The 21,564-nt window shown below is 45.0% G+C and overlaps 1 protein-coding gene across 10 annotated transcripts in view; it reads left to right on the top strand.

Moving 5' to 3' along the window:
* AUH (AU RNA binding methylglutaconyl-CoA hydratase) overlaps positions 1 to 21,564 on the top strand; it is a 358,634-nt gene that overhangs the window by 154,424 nt on the left and 182,646 nt on the right. For 7 of the 10 annotated variants that reach the window (XM_086684861.1, XM_086684860.1, XM_086684858.1 and 4 more), the window contains 3 exons: positions 292 to 342; positions 1,470 to 1,517; positions 9,507 to 9,647. In XM_086684861.1, coding sequence (XP_086540987.1) covers positions 292 to 342; positions 1,470 to 1,517; positions 9,507 to 9,647 — 240 coding nt within the window. Of the gene's footprint in view, positions 1 to 291; positions 343 to 1,469; positions 1,518 to 6,216; positions 6,832 to 9,506; positions 9,648 to 21,564 lie in introns of those variants that run through there. The other 3 variants (XM_025931527.2, XM_086684862.1, XM_025931526.2) reach the window with 1 other exon arrangement.

Genomic DNA, 21,564 nt, shown 5'->3' with positions numbered 1-21,564 from the left:
CCGTGGTGTTTCGTCGCCTCTTCCTTGCCCTACCTCACCTGTTGGGAGCTTTGCCGGAGAATGGTCAGCCCGCTCCTGGGCACACGGCCCCTGCTGGCCTGCAGGCATGTACAGTTGTCCAGGCAGCAGACTTGTGCCAAGGCCCGAAGGAAATCCCCCCGTTAACCGTCTTATAGCTTTTGTTGCATCTTTGCCACGGGCCCAGCGATGGGAAATTCTGAATTTTACTGAGTTGTACAACGTACTTTGCATAAATAGTAATGAAAATCTGTTTCTTTAATTGAATTTTAGGGACCTGTTGCGATGAGAGTGGCAAAATTAGCAATTAATCAAGGGATGGAGGTAAGTGCCTTGCTGCTTGAGATTGCTATTGGAGTCGGTGGTGGAGACTTAATTCTGTTTATTTGTTAATGTTGTAAATCCAGCTATTTCCAGCTCGTTACCGTAAGCTACCGAGGGTATTTTTAGCTATATTATTGATTTTGTTCTGCCTTAGCTGTTGCCGATCCAGTATCTTCATCACAGAATTAGGGAATTTCACTCATGTCCTGCAGCTTGTGACATGCTGGCTGTTTTTGCCATTCAGCAAAGAGACAGATTTATTGGCTAGTGGCTCATACGAGACCAAAAGAAAAGGGTATCCTGTGTATTCTCAACACCAGTGCTGCATGACGAGAAAGCATTCTAGGAACAACTCCCAAGCTCAGAGCGGAGCCTGGCTCTCTCTACCTATAATTTCTCAACGTGCTTTGTGCAAGGACCCCTCATTAACAAGGCAAGACTTTGGGGCGTCCTGGGGTTACCCTGGGGAGGCGGCTTCCCGGGAGTGGAGGCCCCAGGCCAGGAGAGAAGCAGGCAGGGCAAGGAAGCAATGCAGGTGCCTGTTTACAGCAGGCGTTCGTTGCAACAGATGTTTGGGCTAAATTACGGAATTGTGAAGAAAGAGAGATACTTCTTCCTTGCAGACTCAGAGACCACCATGTCTCTCTGGGCTTCGTAGCCATAAAAAAAGAGATTGAATTTGTTAGCAATAAACACAACCTAAAAAATTTCCCGAGTGTTTGGTTTTTAAGACTTCTTGCATAATCGTAACAATACTAATAGCAGAAGCCTTCTCGTGCCGGGCCATGCCAGGGTGCTGTATAAAGCCTTCCCCTAGATTAGCTTATTTAATTCTCCCAGTACCCCCACCGGGTAGATGCTGTGGTTAGTCTCTTGTTCAGATGCGCCTGAGGCACAGAGAGCTTATCACCTAACTTACCCAAGGCTACACAGCTCCTACACGGTAGAGTCAGAATTTGAACCCAGGCAGCCTGGTTCCAGAATTCTTATGCTGGTCATACTTTTGATTTGTTGTCTTACATCAATTCTGTTCTTTTGGAAAAGCGTTACTAGTTTGAATTTATATGGAGTGTTCCAGATTTTAAAAAATAATTCCTGCTGAAATTATATTATGTTTTTATTCTCAGGTTGATTTAGTAACAGGATTAGCCATAGAAGAAGCTTGTTATGCTCAGGTATGTAATACAGCCACTAATTCAGTGAGGACACCTCTTACAAATTCTCTGTACCTTCTGCATGAGTCAGATGAATTGTCTCTCTGAACAAGATTACACTCCTGCCCCTTTCAAAACCATGAAGATGGGTTGAAATTAGCTGTGTTTGCTGTTTGACTATTACCAGCTCTTATCCCTGATTCCATTCCATTTACTAATGTCTCTTGTTTACGTAATTTTAAAAACTCTTAATTAAGTTAGTATCACTCATACTGTAGATGTCTCTCTGGCTCACGTTGTATTTTGTGGAGATGGATTTGAACCCTCACTCTCGTGTAGACAGGTGGGAGGCAGGCAGTGGAGCGAACATGGGCCTGCTGGGGAACATCAGTGTGTGAGATGCATTGTTTCTGAGCCTTCCTTCCTGCCCACTGACAGTGCCCTGATTCACTGTATGCAGTTTTCTGTTCCATACACAAATTAGTAGGGCTTTGTATACAGAAACAAATCTTCCTTTCCTCTCCTTTCCTCTCCTTTCCTCTCCTTTCCTCTCCTTTCCTCTCCTTTCCTCCCCTCCCCTCCCCTCCCCTCCCTAAAAGATGTAGCTTTGTGTAGGGCATCTGAAGTAGCAAAAGAATTTTGTTGTACCTTTAATGAGAATTGGAAATTGCTTCACCTCCCATTTAATCATGGCAGTGTCATAAATTAGGAGGGACAGATAGAGTGTTCCTCTATGCCTGGTCTCTGTATAAATTACCACCTGTTGATGCACATGGTGGTGCTGGTGATGAGCGTGCCATGAATGAAGTAAATTGCACACTTACAAATAGCCTTAGCATCTGAAGAAAACTTTTTAAAGTATATTTGGCCACAAATCACACCTTACAAAATGTAAGGGAACAGTAATCCTAAACATTCCATCAAATCACAGTGGAATTAAACTAGAAATCATAACAAGAGGATAGCTGGGAAATCACATCTATTAATGGTGGGATTAATCTTTTTAATGCACACTAGACAACATACTTCTAAATAACACGTGTCAAAGTCTCAAGAGGAATTAAAAAATATTTTGAATTAAATCAAAATGAAAATACAGTACCAGACTTTGTGGGAATTTATCAAAAATACTGCTTACACCAGCATTTTAGCATCGAATGCATGTATTAGAGAAGAAAGATCTAAAATTAATAATAACTTTGCACTTCAGGAAAGTAGAAAAAGGAGAGCAAATAGAATTCAAAGTAAGTAGAAGAAAAGGAATAACAAGCTTTAGAACAGATATCAATGAAACTGAAAATAGAAAAACAGAAGGAAAAAACCCAACAAAACAAAAAATTGGTAATTGTAAAGGTCTATAAAATTGATAAACTTCTAGGCAGGCCAACCAAGGAAGAGAGAAGATAAAAATTACCCATATCAGAAATACAAGAAGGGCCACTTGAAGGGCCATCCCTAGTGATCCCATGGACATTGAGAGAATAATAAAGGAATACTGTGAAAAACTCTGTGCCCACAGATTTGATGACCTAGATGAGACGGACCACTTCCTTGGAAGACACAACATACGAAAACTCACACGAGGAGAAATTGATAATCTGAATAGCCCTATGCTTGTTAAAGAAATTAAATCAGTAATTAATAAACTTCCAAAATAGGAAGCACCAGACCCAGTTTCTCGAGTGAATTCTACCAAACATTTGAGGTAGAAATTATATGAGTTTTTAATGATCTTTCCCAGAAGATAGAAGAAGAAACAACCCTTCCTAATTCATTCTGAGGCCAGTATTACCCTGATAATCAGAACCCAACATTACAAGAAAGGAAAACCACAGACCTTTATCTCTCATGAATGTAGATGTAAAAATTCTCAACAAAATATTAGCAAATCGAATCCAGCAATGTATAAAAGCAATTGTATCCCACAACCAAATGAGATTTTTTTTCTAGATGTGGAAGCCAGGTTTAACACTGAAATCACTGTAATCCATTATATCAAAGCCTAAACAGGAAAATCACATGATCATATCAACAGATCGGGGTGGGGGGAAGCATGTGACAAAATCCAGCACCCATTTGTAGTGAAAACTCAGCAAACTGTGATTAGACAGGAGCTTCCTCACTTGATAAGAACTTCTACAAAAGAACCTACAGCTAACATCATACTGAATGAGCAAGAATAGGGCAAGGGCATCCCTCTCACGTGTCCTTTTCAACATCTGCTAGAAATCATGGCTAATGTAGGAAGATGAGAAAAGGAAATAAATATATACAGATTGGGAAGGAAGAAACAAAACTTCATAGAAGACATGATTGTCCATGTGGGACATCCCAAAGAATCAACAACAACAAGAACAAAACAGTCATAAGTAGTTAGACCAACATTGTATGATAGAAGTTTAATAAGCAAAAGTCAGTTGCTTTACCTATATACCAGCAACGAAGAATTAGAATTTGAAATTAAAAGCATAACGTCATTTACCTTAGCACAAAAAAAATGCAAAATACTTAAGTGTAAATTTAAAACAAAATACAAGGTTTATAGGAAGAAAACTACAAAACTGGTGAAAGAAATCAAGATCTAAGTAAATAGATATCCCATGTTCATGGATAGTAAGACTCATTACGAAGAAATCACTTCTTCCCAACTTTATTTATAGATTCAGTGCAATCCCGATAAAAATAAGCAAGTCTGTATTGACAAACCAGTTCTAAAGCTTTTATGAAAAGTTCAAAGACTTAGATGAGCCAACCCAGTATTGAAGAAGAACAAAGTTGGGGGACTGACACTACCTGACTCCAAGACTTACTGTAAAGCTACAATAATCAAGACAGTTTGGAGTTGGCAAAAGAACAGGTAAATGGATCAGTGGAACAGAATAAGGAGTCCAGAGTGTATTCATATAAAATAGTTATGTAAGTGGACTCCTAGAAAGTAAAATGATCTTTGGGGCACCTGGGTGGCTCAGTTAAGCGTCCAACTTCGGCTCGGGTCATGATCTCACAGTTCATAGATTTGAGCCTCACATCAGGCTTTGTGCTAACAGCTCACAGCCTGCTTCAGAAACCCTGTCCCCCACCCCTCTCTCTGCCCCTCCCGTACTCGTTCTCTGTCTCAAAAATAAATAAAATAAAATGATCTTTGACAAAAGAGCAAAGGCAATTCAGTGGGGGAAAAGATAGTCTTGAAAACAAACAGTACTGAAGCAGATGGACATTGAGCTACAAAAAGATGAACCTGGACACCGACGTCACAACCTTCACAAAAATTAACTCAAAGTGGGCCATAGACCCAATGTCTTCAAGATCACCTAGAAAATGTAGGTGTATTTGGGTTTGGCGATCGCTTTTTTAAGATACAACACCAAAAGTATAATATCTGTGAAAGAAAAAATTAATGTTTGATTTTATTAAAATTACCAACTTCCACTCCGCAAAAGACACTGTGAAGAGAGCAGGAAGAGATCCTCACGGCTGCCTGATAAAGGACTTGTGTCCAATACATACAAGGAACTTTTAACACTCAACAATATGAAAATAACCCATTAAAAAGTGGGGGAAAGATCTGAACAGACACCTCACCAAAGTAGATACACAGATGGCAGATAAGCATAGAACATGCTCCACATCGTGTGTCATTAAGAAATGCAAATACAGGAGCACCTGGGGGGCTCGGTTGGTTAGGCCTCTGACTTGGGCTGAGGTCATGATCTCACAGTTTGTGGGGTCGAGCCCTGCATCGGGCTCTGTGCTGACAGCTCAGAGCCTGGAACCTGCTTCGGATTCTGTGTCTCCCTCTCTCTCCGCCCCTCCACCGCTCACACTCTGTCTCTCCCTCAAAAATAAATAAACTGTAAAAGAAAAAAGAAATGCAAGTACAAACAAAATACCAATTTGCCCATCTCTTAAGAGCTAAGCGGAATCTTCCCTCATGACCCAGCAATCATACGACTGTGTATTTACCCGAGTGAGTTGAACCTTACATCTGCACAAAAGTCTGCACACTGTTTTAGCAGCTTTATTCAGAATTTCCAAACTTGGAAGCAGCCAAGGTGAATGGATAAACTAAGGTGCATCCATACACTGGCGTCTTATTCAGCGATAAAAGGACATGATCTGTCCTGTCACCAAAAGACATGAAAGAGCCTCAGCCGCATACTGCTCCGTGAAGGACTTCCGTCGAAAAAGGTCACATATGACAGGATTCCAAGTCTGTGACCTTCTGGAGAAGGCAGCGAAGGGCAGGGATGAGTGTGCTTAGGGCAGGTCAGCTGTTCTGTATGATCCTGTAGTGAGTGGTGGGTATGTGACTGTGCTTTGTGAAAATCCAGCACAGAAGGCCCACAGCGGCCCGTGGAAACTGGACTGTAGGGAATAATACTGGATCAGTACTGGTTCCTCAGTTGTGACAAATAGACCCCGGGGGCTTGAAGGAAGTGTATGGGAGGCTGACCTTTCTGCTCAATGTTTTGTAAACCTAAAACTATGTAAAAGATAAAGCCTGTTGGTTTTTTTTTATGTACATTTGAAATGAGGGTGGGGGGCATATTTGGAATTAGAATGGTCAATTTGGTAACAGAATTCTTCAGATGATTAGTAGGATTCAAATTTTAGATTATTTTCTGTTTTTTGTTTTGTTTTGTTTTTTTTAAATAAAGCTTGTTCAGCGTTTACAGTTTTTATTTTTTGGTTTAGGTAACATAATGTTTTGTCTCTCTAGACTATTTCAACAAAAGACAGGCTTGAAGGTCTTCTTGCTTTTAAAGAGAAAAGGTCCCCTCGCTATAAAGGAGAATAGAAGAAACAAACCTTTCAAATGCCAGTGTAAGACGTGTACTTCTGGAAGTATCTTTCAGATCCACATTTGCCTCAGCACCTGGAATCCCACTGACCAAAGTGAAGAACGCGCCCTCCGTCTAGTGAATTAGGCATCTGGAGCGGACCCATCTGCGTACTTTGTTCAAACGTGTCTCATGTCATATTCATTCAGGTTTATAAAGCTAGTAGTCTGCGCTGTCAGAAACCGATTCAAAGTTAGGTACACAGTTTTAAATATTTCCTGCATACGAGGCTTTCTGTTCTTAATTTTTTAATGTGAATAATTTCTATATTGCACACTCTAGGAAATAATATTGATTGTATGTCTACTGTGCTGCAATACGAAATAAAATTATTTCTATATACCAAAAAATGTGAAGTCATACCAAATAAAGTTTCTAAGGGAATGTGTATACACGCACACATACATGCATCTCTGACTGGAAGAGGAATTGATAGGTTCTCTGAGTGAAAATTACCAAATATAAATAAAATCGGTGAAAAGAAAACTTGGGAATTTCTCTCTTACCCCATTCTTTCTGAATTGAATAAATCATCGCATGTTGGCTTTTAGAGGAAACCAGCTTTCCATGCCCATTCTGTGAGGTGACCTCTTGAGTCTTAGAATGCAGTGCAGATGGTGGGAAGGTAACCCAGTCAGAGACGGGGGCCCAAGGCCTCGTGAGGCGCACTTGAGGCTTGGCGGTGGCGCGCTTGGACGACCGCCCTGTAGGCGGCCCCATCCACCAGTCTGACTGGGGGACAGAGCCGTGCCGCCGGGGCCGGGCTGTCCTAACAGGCCTGCGGCCGTGGAGTGTGAGTGTTTCCCGCCCCCGGCTCTTGCGCATCTAGTTTCAGTGAGGAAGGAGGTGAACACGGCCACCCCGTCTCCCGCTTCTAACCGCTGGCCAGGCAAAGTGAGTAGATTCGGAGGGGCTCGGGGGCACGTCTGAGCGGACAGCCTCGCCGGGGGAGGGGGCAGGTACCACATGTGCAGGGCACAGTGAGCTGTAGAATTCAGTGTGTGGTGCAGGGGGAACATTCCAGCTCCCTAAACAGATTCCGGCCAGCTTTCTTTTGTACGTTATCAAACCAGGCTGCCTTCCCCGAGCCTGTGTCCGGGCCCGAGGTTGGCAGTACTGGGAAGGCCCCACTTTCCCGGGATGGGCACTGCATGACGAGCAGACCATGGTGGTGCCCCACCGTCCTCCCCGATCCCACACCCGTGCTCTGTTGCTGTCGAGTGCGGTTGGTTGGCCATGTGGGTGACCGCCTGTCCTGTGCATTCCCACGCTCAGCACCGATCCTTCCTTGATCTTGGGAAGCACATCGACTTTGAAAGTTATTATTATTTTTCATTTTGCGAAACTGAACTCTCCTCCTCCATTTGAAAAGCCTTGAGATAGGCAAGCGTGGACTTGCCACGTGTCAGAGCCTACCCAGCCAGGCTTTGGCCGTCCCCACTCTCCGTGTCCTGGTGCCGAAGGACAGCGCGATGTTCTCTCTCACCTGTGCGGCTGGCCCTGCACGTTTGGGGGCAGCGCTCAGCCGGTTGGCCTCATGTGATGGGGGCTTAGTAAATTCCACATTCGGCCCTGGCGATTGTATCCGGCGAGGTGCACGCTTTGTTTTCTGATAAACTTGCGCCGCTCACTTCATGCAGGATAATTTGCAAGTAAAGTACTGTTCCTTATTTTCTTAAGATTTCAGGAACGTGTTGTTCGGCCCGTGACACGTTCAAATGCCAGTTCATTTTCGCGGAGCGGGAAACGATTACATGAATGGCGAAAATATCAAGCGTGTGCCGAATGACTGGTCTCTCCCCACGGATGCGTGGTCTATTGCTGATTGAGCACCATTTAACTTCCTGCAAGTTCGGATGAAGTCACCAGAGTGGATCTGAAAGCAAAGAGCTCCTCCCCTTGTGACTGCAGAGATCACAGACTCATGTATCAGAGCGAGAGGAAAGTGCCCACTTGTCTGCGAAGTTTGCCTTTCCTGTGGTCTTTCTTTCGGCAGAGCTAGGGTGGTCCTGATGCTGTGCCCGAGTCCGGTGGCTCCTCGAGGGGGCTGCCCCCCACGGGGCGGGCTGCTGCCCACGTTGTCCTCCGGCACGCAGAGCGTTTGCGCGGCCTTACTCAGAACCACGGCAAGCTGACACACGCTGGCGACGTGGTGGCGATCCCCAATGTCCTGATGAAGAAGACCTGGGGGGAGGGTGGTTAACTGAGCACAGTCCCCGTTCAGGGGAAAAGCATTTCACATCATCTCAGAGCAGGAGACACACTGGTTTTCAAGGACGCTTGTGCTGGTTAATCTATAACCTTTCTGGGAAAGAAGAGGCCTCGCGAGTCACAGAAGCTGGGAGACAAGGAGAGTTGCAATAATGGCCCAAAGAAAACGCAGATTGTCTTGACTCATTTCTGGGAGTTAACGGATCATTTCAAATTCATTAAAAACTAGACGGTTTTCCTTAGTCCTTCCCCCCCCCCCCCCCCTCCTCTTCTGGCTGTCAAAATGGCTTGTCACAGAGTTATCACTTTTCTGGCCACTTTTCTTAGAGCTTTGTAGGTAGGTGGACCCAAGTAGCTGGGTGTTGCTCACAGATGCCATGCTCCATGGGAAATGCTTGTGTCTCGTGAGGGCTTGTTGGTGGCGGGCCATTGACCCTTTGTGTCCCTGGACCATGGCTCTCTCTTGTGATAGGTCCTACAGTCGCTCTGATCCGGGGTCTGAAACTCCTGGCAGGCAGACGCTTTCTTGTATTTAATTGTGCCATTGTATTTCTTCGTCCACCCACCAAGTTAACTATTAATGTATGTGTAGGTCAGCGTTATTGGGCTTTATCAAAATGGCAATGTGATCAATTTCTTATGTTACAGAATAACTGTACATTTGTCCCGAAAGAAAAACTACAGCATTTAAAAGTTCCTTGGTAATGTTTTGGTAAAATGGGAACCATTTTTCTGCATTGATGACACAGGCTGTATACAGACTGTGCTTGGAGGTGTTTCGGGTGTTAGGGATTGAACCCTCTGCTCAAAATACCTGTGGGTCCCAGTCCCTGAAAACCCACCATCCCTTTGGACTTTCGGAGTCCTTGGCTTTGGGAGACCCCCCCCCCTCCCCACAGATCCTTAGAGGGCAGGCTCCCTACCCTCAAGCACGTGGTTTGGGGCATCTATTTTTCAGGTGCATTCTCCAGGCAGTGAGAGAGCAGGGTGCCCGGCAGGGGGAATTAAGGTTGCCAAGGACAGCCCAAGACGTGGAGCTCGAGCTGTTGGGGCCAGACCCCATCGTCCTGTTCCTGCAGCGCGAGGCCAAGAAGACAAGGTAGGAGGAGGCCATCCTCAGTGAGCTGACTGTCCCCTGTGGGGCAGCAGAGTGAGCTCAGCCACCAGCTTGTCTGTCCCGTTTTCAAGTGTGTGTTGCCTGTTTTGGTTGGAGGGAACACGGACAAGATCACTGCAGATGTGAATACGGACAAGATGAGGGAATTTGGGCTGGTCGTTAGGGTTAATGACCACCACGTGTGAGGCCCCAAACCTCTGCGGCTGTTCCGTGCTGGGTTTACTCTCCACAGCCCCCAGAGGGAGAGTTCCAGGTGACTCCCGGGGGGCAGAACCTGGAGCACAGAGTGAGTGTAGGAGGGCAGTGGGGTCAGGAGCTCTCCCCCCACCCCCACCGCCGGGTCCCATAGCTACGTGTTTGCAGCCAGCGCCCAGAGACCCTTGGGAACGGGTTTGCCCCTTGGGGGGGCCGAGAAAGTGGAGGGCTGGATCAGTGGCAGGCGCCGTGCCCAGAGCCCCGAAGTCTCATCACTGCGCTCTGGCGGGACATGGGGCCGGCCGCGGGGGCTGGGAGCGGGGCATTGCCTCCCTCAGCTGGCGACCGGAGCGTGAGTTTGGGGACTTGTGGTTTGTGGTGATACCAAAAAAGGAAGCCCGTGTGGCTCGAGAGCCCCCCGTACTCTTGGGACAGCATGGCGAGCACCTCACTCTGCTCTGCACTCTCACTCACCCAGAGCCCCGCGTTCAGTTCGAGCATCACAGGTTCGCTCTGCGTTTCTAGAGAGCACCCAGGAGCCCTTTGACCAGGTTTCTTAGAAGGTCAGTGAGGAGACCCACCTCAGGCAAAGCATCTCGTCATCTGAGTCTGCTGGTTCATTTGTAGAGGGCTGTTACGTGGTGCTCGTGACCGGTTGTGCACACAGATCGGATGCGTCTGCCTGGGAGCGGGAGAGCCGTCTTCCACGGCTGTGCTGGCACCTTGTTTCACGTTTCAGAAGAGCCGTGCTGGGACAAGGCAGGGGGCTCGGGGACGATTCAGAAACGTGGCGTTCACCCTGGGAAAGGGGAGTCAGGGACAGCTGGGAGACGCGCAGTGTGAATCCGGCCCCGGTGACACTTCTCCTGGAGGCCCTGTGCCGTCTACACGAGGCTGAGGACCGCGGTCAGCAGGGGAAGCCGCTTGGGCTCTTCCGGGCCTAGGAGTTGCCCAGACCCCTGCGGCTGAAGCAGAAGCAGAAAGCGAGCAGTCCCGGCAGGGCCGTAAGAGCACGAGGTGGGGCAGAGGACAGCTCTCCTAACGTGGCCGTGCTGTGTCCCCGGCGTCACCCGGATCGCGCCCCTTCTGCTGACGCAGGCTGAGGACGTGGGAGGTACACGGTTGCCCAGTGCCGCTCGCTGCCGTGTTCGCGGTACCAGTGTTGAGGGCGGGGGGGTTGGGGAGGGGGTTCTCATGCCCGATCGGCCCTCCCCAGGCTGCCTGGCTGTACCCCGCCAACACAGAGGAGAGGCTGGGAGGGGTGTGACCAGACCAGGAACAGAGCAGGCTCCCCGCGGGGGCCGCCGCCCGCACCTCGAGGCTGACACGCAGCCCTGACATGTGGCCCGGGAGACCACCGTGTGACACGTTCATCACATGCGGCGAACCCGCGGCGCAGAGTGGGATCGAAGGCCGCCGAGGGGAGTCGCGAAATCACCGTGGCATCCCCCGAGGCTCGGGGCCAGACTCCCGTCGCCGTGATGTTCACAGGCAAAGGGTTCAGAGGAATTTGAAGGCGGGCGAGTGCACTTTCCTGACCTTTTCAAAAATAGGCCACTTTCACTTCCAGCCTCCGAGCCCAGTTGAATGAAACCTTTGTGCAATTTACAGAAAGTGAAGCGCGGGTCTGCGAGCCGGAGAAGCTCAGACTCCTCACGGCCTCTCCTGCGCTGAGTCACATTTCTTCTGAGTTGTCTGTTAACACTTGCCTGAAACACACTTTCTCTGAAGCTCAGAACTTGCTCACAGGCGGCCCTCATCCGAGTGCTTTAAAAATACAGGAAACGTGTGACGCGCCATTCAAGACAGGAAATGACAGACCACGTGCAGCCTGGTGCAAAGATGCTCCGGTTATGGTGAGATGATATTGGTGGGAGTTGTCAGGGGCTCCTCCGTTGGATGCTTACGGAACACCAGCCGAGGTCTGCACACAACGTGAAAAGGCACTTTCTCTGCGTGCGGTCTTTGTGGGGAGTATGCGTGGCATGGGACTGTCAGTCCACCCTTTTAAACACGAACAGTTTGGGGGCGGTCAGTTAAGTGTCTGACTCTTGATTCCTGCTCAGGTCATGATCTCACAGTTCTTGAGTTCGAGCCCCACGCCGGGCGCAGTGTGAAGGCTGCTTAGGATTTGGTGTCTCCCGATCTCTCTCTTTCAACATAAATAAATAAACTTAAAAAAAAGACAAACAGTTTTATCCAGGCCCGTCCACTGTGCTGGTACTTCCGAGGTCAGGTAGAGTGGGTGACTTCTCATGCACTGTGTGCATATTTTTTACAGATTTAAAAAAAATCGTCATTCAACATTTTATCTGTTTTTGAGAGACAGAGACAGAGTGTGAGCTGGGGAGGGGCAGAGAGAGAGAGGGAGACACAGAATCTGAAGCAGGCTCCAGGCTCCCAGCTGTCAGCACAGAGCCCAGCGTGGGGTTCGAATCCATGAACCATGAGACCATGACCTGAGCCAAAGTCGGATGCTTACCCGAGCCAGGCGCCCCATGCTATGTGCATATTTAAAAATGATTGCAGGTAGAGGGGTGCCTGGATGGCTCAGTCAGTTAAGAGTCTGACTCTTGGTTTCAACTCAGGTCGTGATCTCACAGTTAGTGGGTTTGAGCCCCGCTTCGGGCTCTATGCTGATGTTGCAGACCCTGCTTGGGATTCTCTCTTTCCTTCTCTCTCTGCTCCTTCCGTACACACTATCTCTCTCTCTCACTCTCAAAATAAATAAACTTAAAAAAAAAATATTTGCATGTAGAGATAGGAAAATTGGTGTTGAATTTCTTGTAAAATTCAACAGAACTGACATTTTTAATTGTATCCAGTCTTCCCCAAGGATAAGCTAGTCTTGGAAAGTGAATGTGAGGAGGAAAGTCATGGTCAAGGGAACCAGGAAAAAGAACAGAGTGCTGGCCTGAGACAGACGAGTCCTACCTCTCTTGCCCCATGACCTCCAGCAGATACAGAATAAAGGTCACATCTGTAAGAAAAATGACCTCCTCTAGTCTATTTGTCACCCCTGAGAGCAGAGTTCTCCAAAGCTGTTGTCACCTGGGGAAGTTACGTGTCGATGCCTTTGGGGCTCTATTTCATAACTTTTGAATTGGTTCTGGGATTGGAGCCCTGACATCAGAGTTGAGGGACAAGACACCTTTGTGGGTTTTGTGGGGATTCTGTTTTATTTTGTTTTTTAACGTATAATTTACATACCAAAGGAGTTGCCCTTTAAGCTGCACAGTTCAGCCGTCTTCATTTCTTCACAGAGTTGTACAACCATGACCACTGTTTAATGCCAGGATATTTTCATCAGCCCCCAAAGCAGCCCTGTACTCATTAGTGGTCTGTCCCTTGCCACCAACTTCTGGCAACCACTCAGCTGCTTTCTGTCTCTGGATTCGCCCGCTTAAGACATTTTACCTAAACAGGTTTATACAATATGTAGCCTGTGACGTCTGATGCTTTTTTTCACGCGGCGTTATGTTTTCAAGGTTCATCCATGGTGTGGTACGCATTGCCCTTTCGTCCTTTTTGTGACTGAAGATACTCCATTGTGTGGACATGCTACAATTTTGTTTATCCACTTATCGGTTGATGAACTTTTAGGTGGCTTCCACTCTTCGGCTATTACGGACGCTGCTCTTGTGAACAGGCATGTACAGTATTTGTGGGGGTTTATTTTACCATTTCTCTTGGGTGTTCACCCAGGAGCCGAAGTAGTGCTGGGTCACACAACAACTTTATGTTTAACTTTTCAAGGAACTGCTAAACTGGTTTCCAAAATCATGTACCATTTTACCGTCCCATTGGCAATACGTAAACGTTCCCATTTCTCGACATCCTCAGCAGCACTTGTCATTGCCTTTTTTTTTTTTTTAATCTTAAAAAATTTTACGTGTGAGGTGGAGAGAGAGTGAGCCAGGGAGAGGGGCTGAGGGAGAGAGAGAATCTTAAGCAGACTCCACACTCAGCATGGAGCTTGACATGGGGCTCGATCCCACGGCCCTGGGATCATGACCTGAGCCGGAATGAAGAGTCAGTTGCTCAACAGGCTGAGCCACCCAGGTGCCCCAGTGTCAATGACTAATGGTGTTCAAGATCTTTGCATGTGGTTGTTGGCTATTTGTATATCTTTTGGAGAAATGTCTATTCAGACCTTCTGTCTGGTTTTAATTAGGTTCCCATTTTTTTTATTGCATTGTAACTGTTCTTTATATATTCTGGATACAAGTCATTCCAGATACAAATTATCTTATTGGATATATGATTTATAAATCTTTTCTCTTGTGGGCTGTCTTTTCACTTTTTTGATGGTGTCCCTTGAAGCACTAACGTTTTAAATTTTGACAAAGCCAAGTTCATCTGTTTTTTCCCTTGTGCATTGTGCTTTTGGTGTCCTAAGAAACTATTCCCCAACCCAAGGTGATAAAGATGTGTTTTTGTCTAAGCATTTTATAGTTTTTAGCTTTTACATTTAGGTTTTTGATCCATTTTGGTTAATTTGTATATATGGTGTGAGGTGGGGTCCAACTTCCTCCTTTTGCTTGTGGAAATCCAGTTGTCCCGGGATTGTTTGTTGAAAAAACTATTCTTTCTTCTCTTGTATTATCTTGGTAACAGATTTATTTCAAAACTCTTAATTCTACTCCATTGTCTCTCCTTATTGTGATTTGATCATGCAGTTGTTATTTTTTATTCTATTGATACAGTTATTACATTGATTTTTGTTTTTTAAAATTTTTAATGTTTGTTTATTTTTGAGAGAGAGAGAGAGAGAGAGAGAGAGAGAGAGGGAGGGAAAACTCAAGTGGGGGAGGGGCAGAGAGAGACGGAGACACAGAATGTGCAGCAGGCTCCAGGCTCGGAGCTGTCAGCACAGAGGTCGACTCGGGGCTTGAACCCAGGAGCCGTGAGATCATGACCTGAGCCAAAGTTGGATGCTTCACCAACTGAGCCACCCAAGTACCCCCACATGAATTGATTTTTAGATATTAGGCCAACCTTGGACTCGTAAGATAAATTGCTTGGTCATGGTGTATATTCCTTTTTGCTGGATGTGGCTTACTAATATTATGTTCAGGATTTATGGGTTTAGGTTTAGAAGGAATATTGTGTAGTTTTCTTTCTTGTGATGTCTTTCTTCAGTTTCGGTATCAGGGTAATACCGGTTTCTCAGAACAATTTCGGAAGTCTTTTTTTTTTTTTTTAACAAAAGTGTTTGTGTAGGATTGATGTTAATCCTACTCTAATGGTTGGTGAAATTTATCCGTGAAACCGTTTGGACCTGGGCTTTCCTGTGTTGGAAATGCTTTGATTGTGAATTTACCCTCATGTTTTACCTCAATACAGACCTTCTATTTCTTCTTGAGTCAGTTTCAATATTCTCTTTCTTTTTAGGAATTTTAAATTTCATGTAGGTTATGTCATTTCACATACAATTTTTCACCATCCTTATTTCTATAAGATCGGTAGCAGTTTTCCCCCCTTTCATTCCTGATTTTAGTATTTCAGGCTCCTTCCTTTTTGTCATTGTTCATCCCGCTCGATTTACCTGTTCTGTTGCTTTTCAGCGAATCAGCTTTTCATTTTGTTGTGTTTTTTTCTCTATTATTTTTCTGTCCTCTTTCTCCTTTATTTTTAGTCTAATCTTTATTATTTCCTTCCTTCTACTTATTTCGGCTGTAGTTTCCTCTTGTTTTTCTAATTTCTCAAGGTGGAATGTTACATTATTTGATTTGAGGTCTTTTTCATGTCGGCACATGTCATGTACTTGTCTCTCTGAGCACGCTTCACTTGCATCCCGTAAGTTTTGATATGTTTGTGGAAAAGAGTTAATTAACATGACAGGTCTGAATTACTATTCTTGGGAAAGACTGGTTGCAAGATGGGCCCCTGGCCTACATTTGGGGGAATTCCCACCATTTCCAGAACTGGTAAGAGTTATGCCTACACTGTACAGACAATATGGCTTATGCTTTCCTTTTCGGAATATGGGATTTGGATTTTCGCCAAGCAGAGTACGCCTGCACGTCTAGCCCCAGCAGAAGCCCCGGGCCCTGAGTCTCTAATGAGATATTGGTGACACTTACACATCTGGTTATACTTTGTTGCTGGAGGAATTTAACTCCTCCTGTGTTACTCCACTGGGAGAGGACCCTTGGAAGCTTGTGGCTGGTCTCCCCGACAGCCACCCCTCCACCTTTTCCTTTGCTGCTTTGCTCGGTATCCTTTTGGTCGTAGTCTATTTATTGAGTGCCATGAGTCCTCTAGTGAATTACCAGACCTGAAGGTGGTCTGGGGACCCTGACACGTGTGGTTTTGTGCTCATTCATCTCAAAGCATTTTTGAATTTCTCTTGTGAGGTTTTTGCCTTGCTGGTCTTTTAGGATTGTGTTCCTTAATTTCCACATGCTTGCGAACATCCCAGATGTCCCTGTATTATTGGGACAAATTTAATTTCAATTCTGTTGTGCTGGCAAATATACTTCAATCTCATCATTGTATAATTTCAGTCCTTGGCATATGTTAATGAGGCTTTTTTTTTTTTTTTTTTTAATGGCCTCAAATATGATCTATCCTGGAGAAGGTCCCATGTGCATATGACAGGAATGTGCGTTCTGCTGCTGCTGAACAGAGCGTTCTACTAGGCCGGGTTCATTTGTAGTCTTGTGTCATTCTTTTATTTCCTGTTGGTCTTCCACTTCTTCTACGCGGCATTTAAAGTGAGGTATTGAAGTCTGCAACTACTGTTGTTGAATTGTCTATTTCTCCCTTCAGTGCTGTCAGGTTTTCCTTCACGTATTTTAGGACTCTGTTGTTAACCATATGTATTGATGATGATGATGATGATGTCTTCTTGTTTAATTAATCCCTTTATCATTATAAAATATGCTTCTCCATCTATAGTAGGTTTTTATCTTGAAGTCTGTCTTGTCTGACATTAGGATAGCCACTCCAGTTCTCTTGGTTGCTTTCCCGTGCTATATTTTTTCTATCTTTTTGCTTCCAACCTCTGTAGGTCTTTGAATCTAAAGTGTATTTCTTGTGGACAGCATAAAGTTGGATCATATTTTTTTAATTCATTCTGTCCATTCTGCCTCTTGACTAGAGTGTTTGGCCATTTATTTACATTCAATGTAGTTATTGATCAGGTGAGATACACATCTGCCACTTGCTCCTGTGTAGCGTTGTACCCTTCCCCTGCTGCTATGCCATTATTGTCCTGTAAATTAAATCTGTATGCATTCTAAGTCCATGAGAACAGCTTGATAACTATTGTTTTATGCAGCTTTTAATTCTGATTGGAGGAAAAAAAGTTAAAGATGAAAAATATATTTATAATTTTTTATATGTGTTGCTACCTTTACCAGTACACTTAGTTCTCCACCCCCCCCCCCCGCCCCCAGTGGTTTGAATCACTCTCTAGTGTCCTTTCATTTCAACCCAAAGGACACCCCTTATAGAAGTTATTGTAAGGAAGTTCTGCTAGTGACAATTTCTCTGTTTTTGTTTGCCTTGAAATGTCTTAATTTTTTCTTCATTTTTGAAGGAAAGCTTTATTAGGTATCTGCTTCTTGGTTGGCAGTCTTTGTATTTCAGCACCGTGAATATGTCATCCCGCTGCCCTCTGGTCTGTGTGGCTTCTGGTGAGAAATTGGCCATTAATCTTTTGAGGGGCCCTTTGTGAATGACAAGTCACTTCTCTCATGCTGCTTTCACGATTCTCTGGGTGGCTTGTGGCAATTTATTATAATGTGCCTTGGTGTGGATCTCTTGGGGTTCATCCTGCTTGGATTTCATTGAGCTTTTTGGATGTGTAGATTCATGTCTTTTTTTCAAATTTGGGAAGCCCTTGACCATTAGCTCTTTAAGTATTCTTTCTACTGCTATCTCTCCTTTCCCTCTGGAATGCCCATTATGCATATGATAGTACACTTGGTGGGGTCCCACGGGCCTCTGAGGCTCTGTTCACTTTCCTTTGAACTTCTTTCTCGCTGTTCTTTAGATTTGATAATTGCTATTGATATGTCTTCAAATTCACGGATTCCTCTGCCGTGTCATAGCTGCTCCTGAGACTACTAGTGAGTTTTTGGTTTTAGTTAATAGAATTTCAACTTTAGAATTGGTCTTTGGTTCTTTTTTTTTACAATTTTTCTTTACTTATATTCCTTGTTTTGTGAGACATTGTTCTCACACTTTCCTTTAGTTCTTTGAAGATAATTAAAATAACTTTTAAAACCATTTCTGGTAAGTTCAATGTCTCGGGGTTTTTTTAGGAATAATTTCTATTGGTTGCTTCTTTTCTTTGTATGGATCACACTTTCTCGTTTCTTTACATGTCTTAACAATATTTTGTTGCATAGGTATTTAAAATAATATAATATGGCAAAAAATAAATAAAATAACATGGCAACCCTAGAAATCAGGTCCTTGCCTCTCCTGTCCCAGGTTTGTGGTTGCTGTTTATTATTGTTGCTGTTTGTTTATGCCTTAACTTGTCTGAAATAAGTCTGTATTCTTTATTGTTTGTGATCCCTGAAGTCTCTGTTTAAATTTTTTTTTTTTTCCAACGTTTATTTATTTTTGGGACAGAGAGAGACAGAGCATGAACGGGGGAGGGGCAGAGAGAGAGGGAGACACAGAATCGGAAACAGGCTCCAGGCTCCGAGCCATCAGCCCAGAGCCTGACGCGGGGCTCGAACTCCCGGACCGCGAGATCGTGACCTGGCTGAAGTCGGACGCTTAACCGACTGCGCCACCCAGGCGCCCCTGAAGTCTCTGTTTAATTTAGCGATCAGCTAAATGACCGGACTGAGATTCCTCTAAATGCCTTGAAGCAGTGAATCTCCAGGTCTTGGGAGGGGGCACTGTGTGCATGCTGGGGCTTGCCTCTGATGCTTTGTTGGGCAATTGGCAACCTTGCCTCAGCCTTCACTTCCTTGCAGAGCCTCGGGGTCAGCCAGAGATGAGAGTTAGAAAGCCTTCTCAGGTCTTTGCTGAGCGTGTCCACAGCCCTGCACGTGCATACTGCCTTCTAGACTCCTAGGAACGTGTCAGAGGTTTTCACAGCCCACTATAGGCATCTCATCCCCCAGCTTCTTTTTTGTACCAGCTGCTGTCACCGCCTCAGGTGACTTTGGTGCTAAATTGTTGCCACCGATCGTTTCCCACAAATACCCCTTAGAAAGCTGTTCACAGGAGGGGTTTCTGAGTCAGGTCGGATAAAGACAAAGCCTGTGAGTCAGGGTTTTCCTTAGTAATTGGGCCTCCAGGATGCTGCCGGACAGGCCAGAAAATGACAGAGTCCCAAGAAGAGAGCTTTGGGGGAGGCTACAGACACAGTGGGGGTTGGGGCAATGGCTACCCTGAGTTTCAGATGGTTGGGTTTTAAGGAGTTTGGAAAAGTGGGTGTATGGCAATTTAAACCTCCACAGAGCTTGATGTTCTTCCTGAGACTCAGCCATTTTTCCTGAAGAAATGCTCATCAGATGGTTGCAAGCTTTTGGTTAATTTCCAAGGGTTTTGTAAAAAAAAACTTGATCTTGAAAATGACTGCTTATACAGAGAAGCGGGTTCAGGAGGTTCTCACTGCACTTTTCCTACTACATGACCCACCCAGCCGGCTGACTTTTTTTTTTTAATTTTTTTTTTTTAACGTTTGTTTTTGAGAGACAGAGCACGAGTAGGGGAGGGGTAGAGAGAGAGGAAGATACAGAATCCGAAGCAGGCTCCAGGCTCTGAGCCGTCAGCACAGAGCCTGACGTGGGGTTCGAACCCACGAACCGCGAGATCATGACCTGAGCCAAAGTTGAACGCTTAACTGACTGAAACACCCAGGCGCCCCCCAGCCAGGTGATTTTAATGCAACCATGTGTATCGCGGATGTTGTTATTGATAAATAACATCTGACTTCTGGTACATCAAAACTGATGTTTATTGAATGATAATATATTAACCATTAATACTAATACTATGATATTAATTATCCACGATATTATGCTATTTATTGTTGTTATTACAGCCCTCAATATTTAATATACCTTACTTCCCAAATGTAAAGCTTATTTACAGTCAAAGAAGTATGGGGTTTACTGCTATGTTGTCATTTGAATGTGTGCTCTGAGCACAGGCCCAGGACATTTGCCGTTCTGGCTGCAGCTGCCCCTGCCTGGTCATGACATTGGCTCGGTCTGTGGAGCATTCGTGTGCACTCAGCCACCGGTGGCAAAGCTAACGGCCATAAATCAAAGCAAATCAATGCACAAATGCAGAATTCAAGTGGTAAAAATCAAGAGTTAGTTATTGAAATCCTGGCAGGTATGTGTTTTGTGTTTCAGGAGGAGTATAAACTTTCCTTCCATCTGTGAAGTTCATGTTCCACTGTTGGGCATTAACACTATGATGACAGAGCAGTTTATTAATTCAAAATTGTCAGATATGGGCCAGGATTTCAAGTACAGTAAGAGTTTGCTAATGGGATGGAATCCAAGAGAGAGTCCTTTTGGGTTTGTTTTTTTTTTTTTTGGTAATTTTTTTTTGGGGAAAGAGTCCTTTTCTAAAATGCAAAAAAAAGAAAATAATAAAGAGGAAACTTGACAATTTATTGTTCCTAATATATGCCAGGGAACCAGATACACTCTGGTCGGCTGCTAGGGTGTAAAATGGACCCTTGATGAAGTTCCAGAAGAACTGTTTGGTTAAGGTGCCGTTGAAAATAGCAGGTTGGCACGGGGGGGGTGGGGTGGGCCAGAGCTCCTTGGACACAGTGGCCGTTGTCATTGCCGGGGCTTAATTACGGTTCTGCTCCCCTCGAGTCTGCGTGGATGTCACAGATGCAGTTCACACTACACGGGCTCTTTATTCGTGTAATAATGAGAGCATATTTATTTGTCTTGAGTATTTCACAAGTGTCCTCTTTGGATAATACCGGCAAGATTAAGTAAGAGTTTCTCGCTAACACTGTTGCTCAAGAACATCAAACACGATGGGCTGAGAGTGGATGGATGACGCGTACGTCTTTGGCTCCTGGCGTCTTTGATTTTTTTTTTTTTTTGCTTCCCTTTTCTTACGTATAAAATAATCTTATTGTGGGACCATGGCTATTGTTTCTAACACAAATGCCAGGAACCACTTAGCAAAATATTTTATTTCAACTTTAATGGGTAGTTTTGGTAACGATCAAGAGTGACGCGTTCAAGTCAGCCACAACACGGAGCCACAAACCAAGGACTTCAAAGAGAGTTCTTTTTAGAACTCTGAAGGAACTGCAATTTCTATTTCTACTTCTCCACATTATCCAACTTAATTATTGGCAATAACTGGCTGTTGGCAGGAAGCACACATCACGTGGCTCCAGTTCTGCTTTGGAAAAGGTCAGCAAGAGGCAGAAACGCTGGGCTCCGATCCCCGGACACGTGCTCCAGAGCCCGTTATGCAATGTTGCCCTCACTGATTAATGGCCGCTTGCGTAAGAAGTTTCTCATTACCCCAGATGCAAGCATCCTGGGAATGATTAACTTTGTGACATAACTCTCCACACACAACTACGAAAGATTCACACAGAGCTTCAAAATAATGTGCTTCAGAAATAACCCAGTGTGTTTCGGCTTCTTAATGTGTGCATGATTAACAACTGCTTTACGGCCACTGAGTGAAACGGAGAAACCTAGTGGGGAGGTTTTTGTTCTGTGTTGTTTGTTTGTTTGGA

The sequence above is a fragment of the Puma concolor genome, chromosome D4 (genome assembly GCF_028749965.1).
Source record: "Puma concolor isolate L17-30 chromosome D4, mPumCon1.1.hap2, whole genome shotgun sequence".
Lineage (NCBI taxonomy): Eukaryota > Metazoa > Chordata > Mammalia > Carnivora > Felidae > Puma > Puma concolor.
Note: the sequence above shows the minus strand (reverse complement) of the source record. Positions and strands in the feature narration are given on the sequence as shown.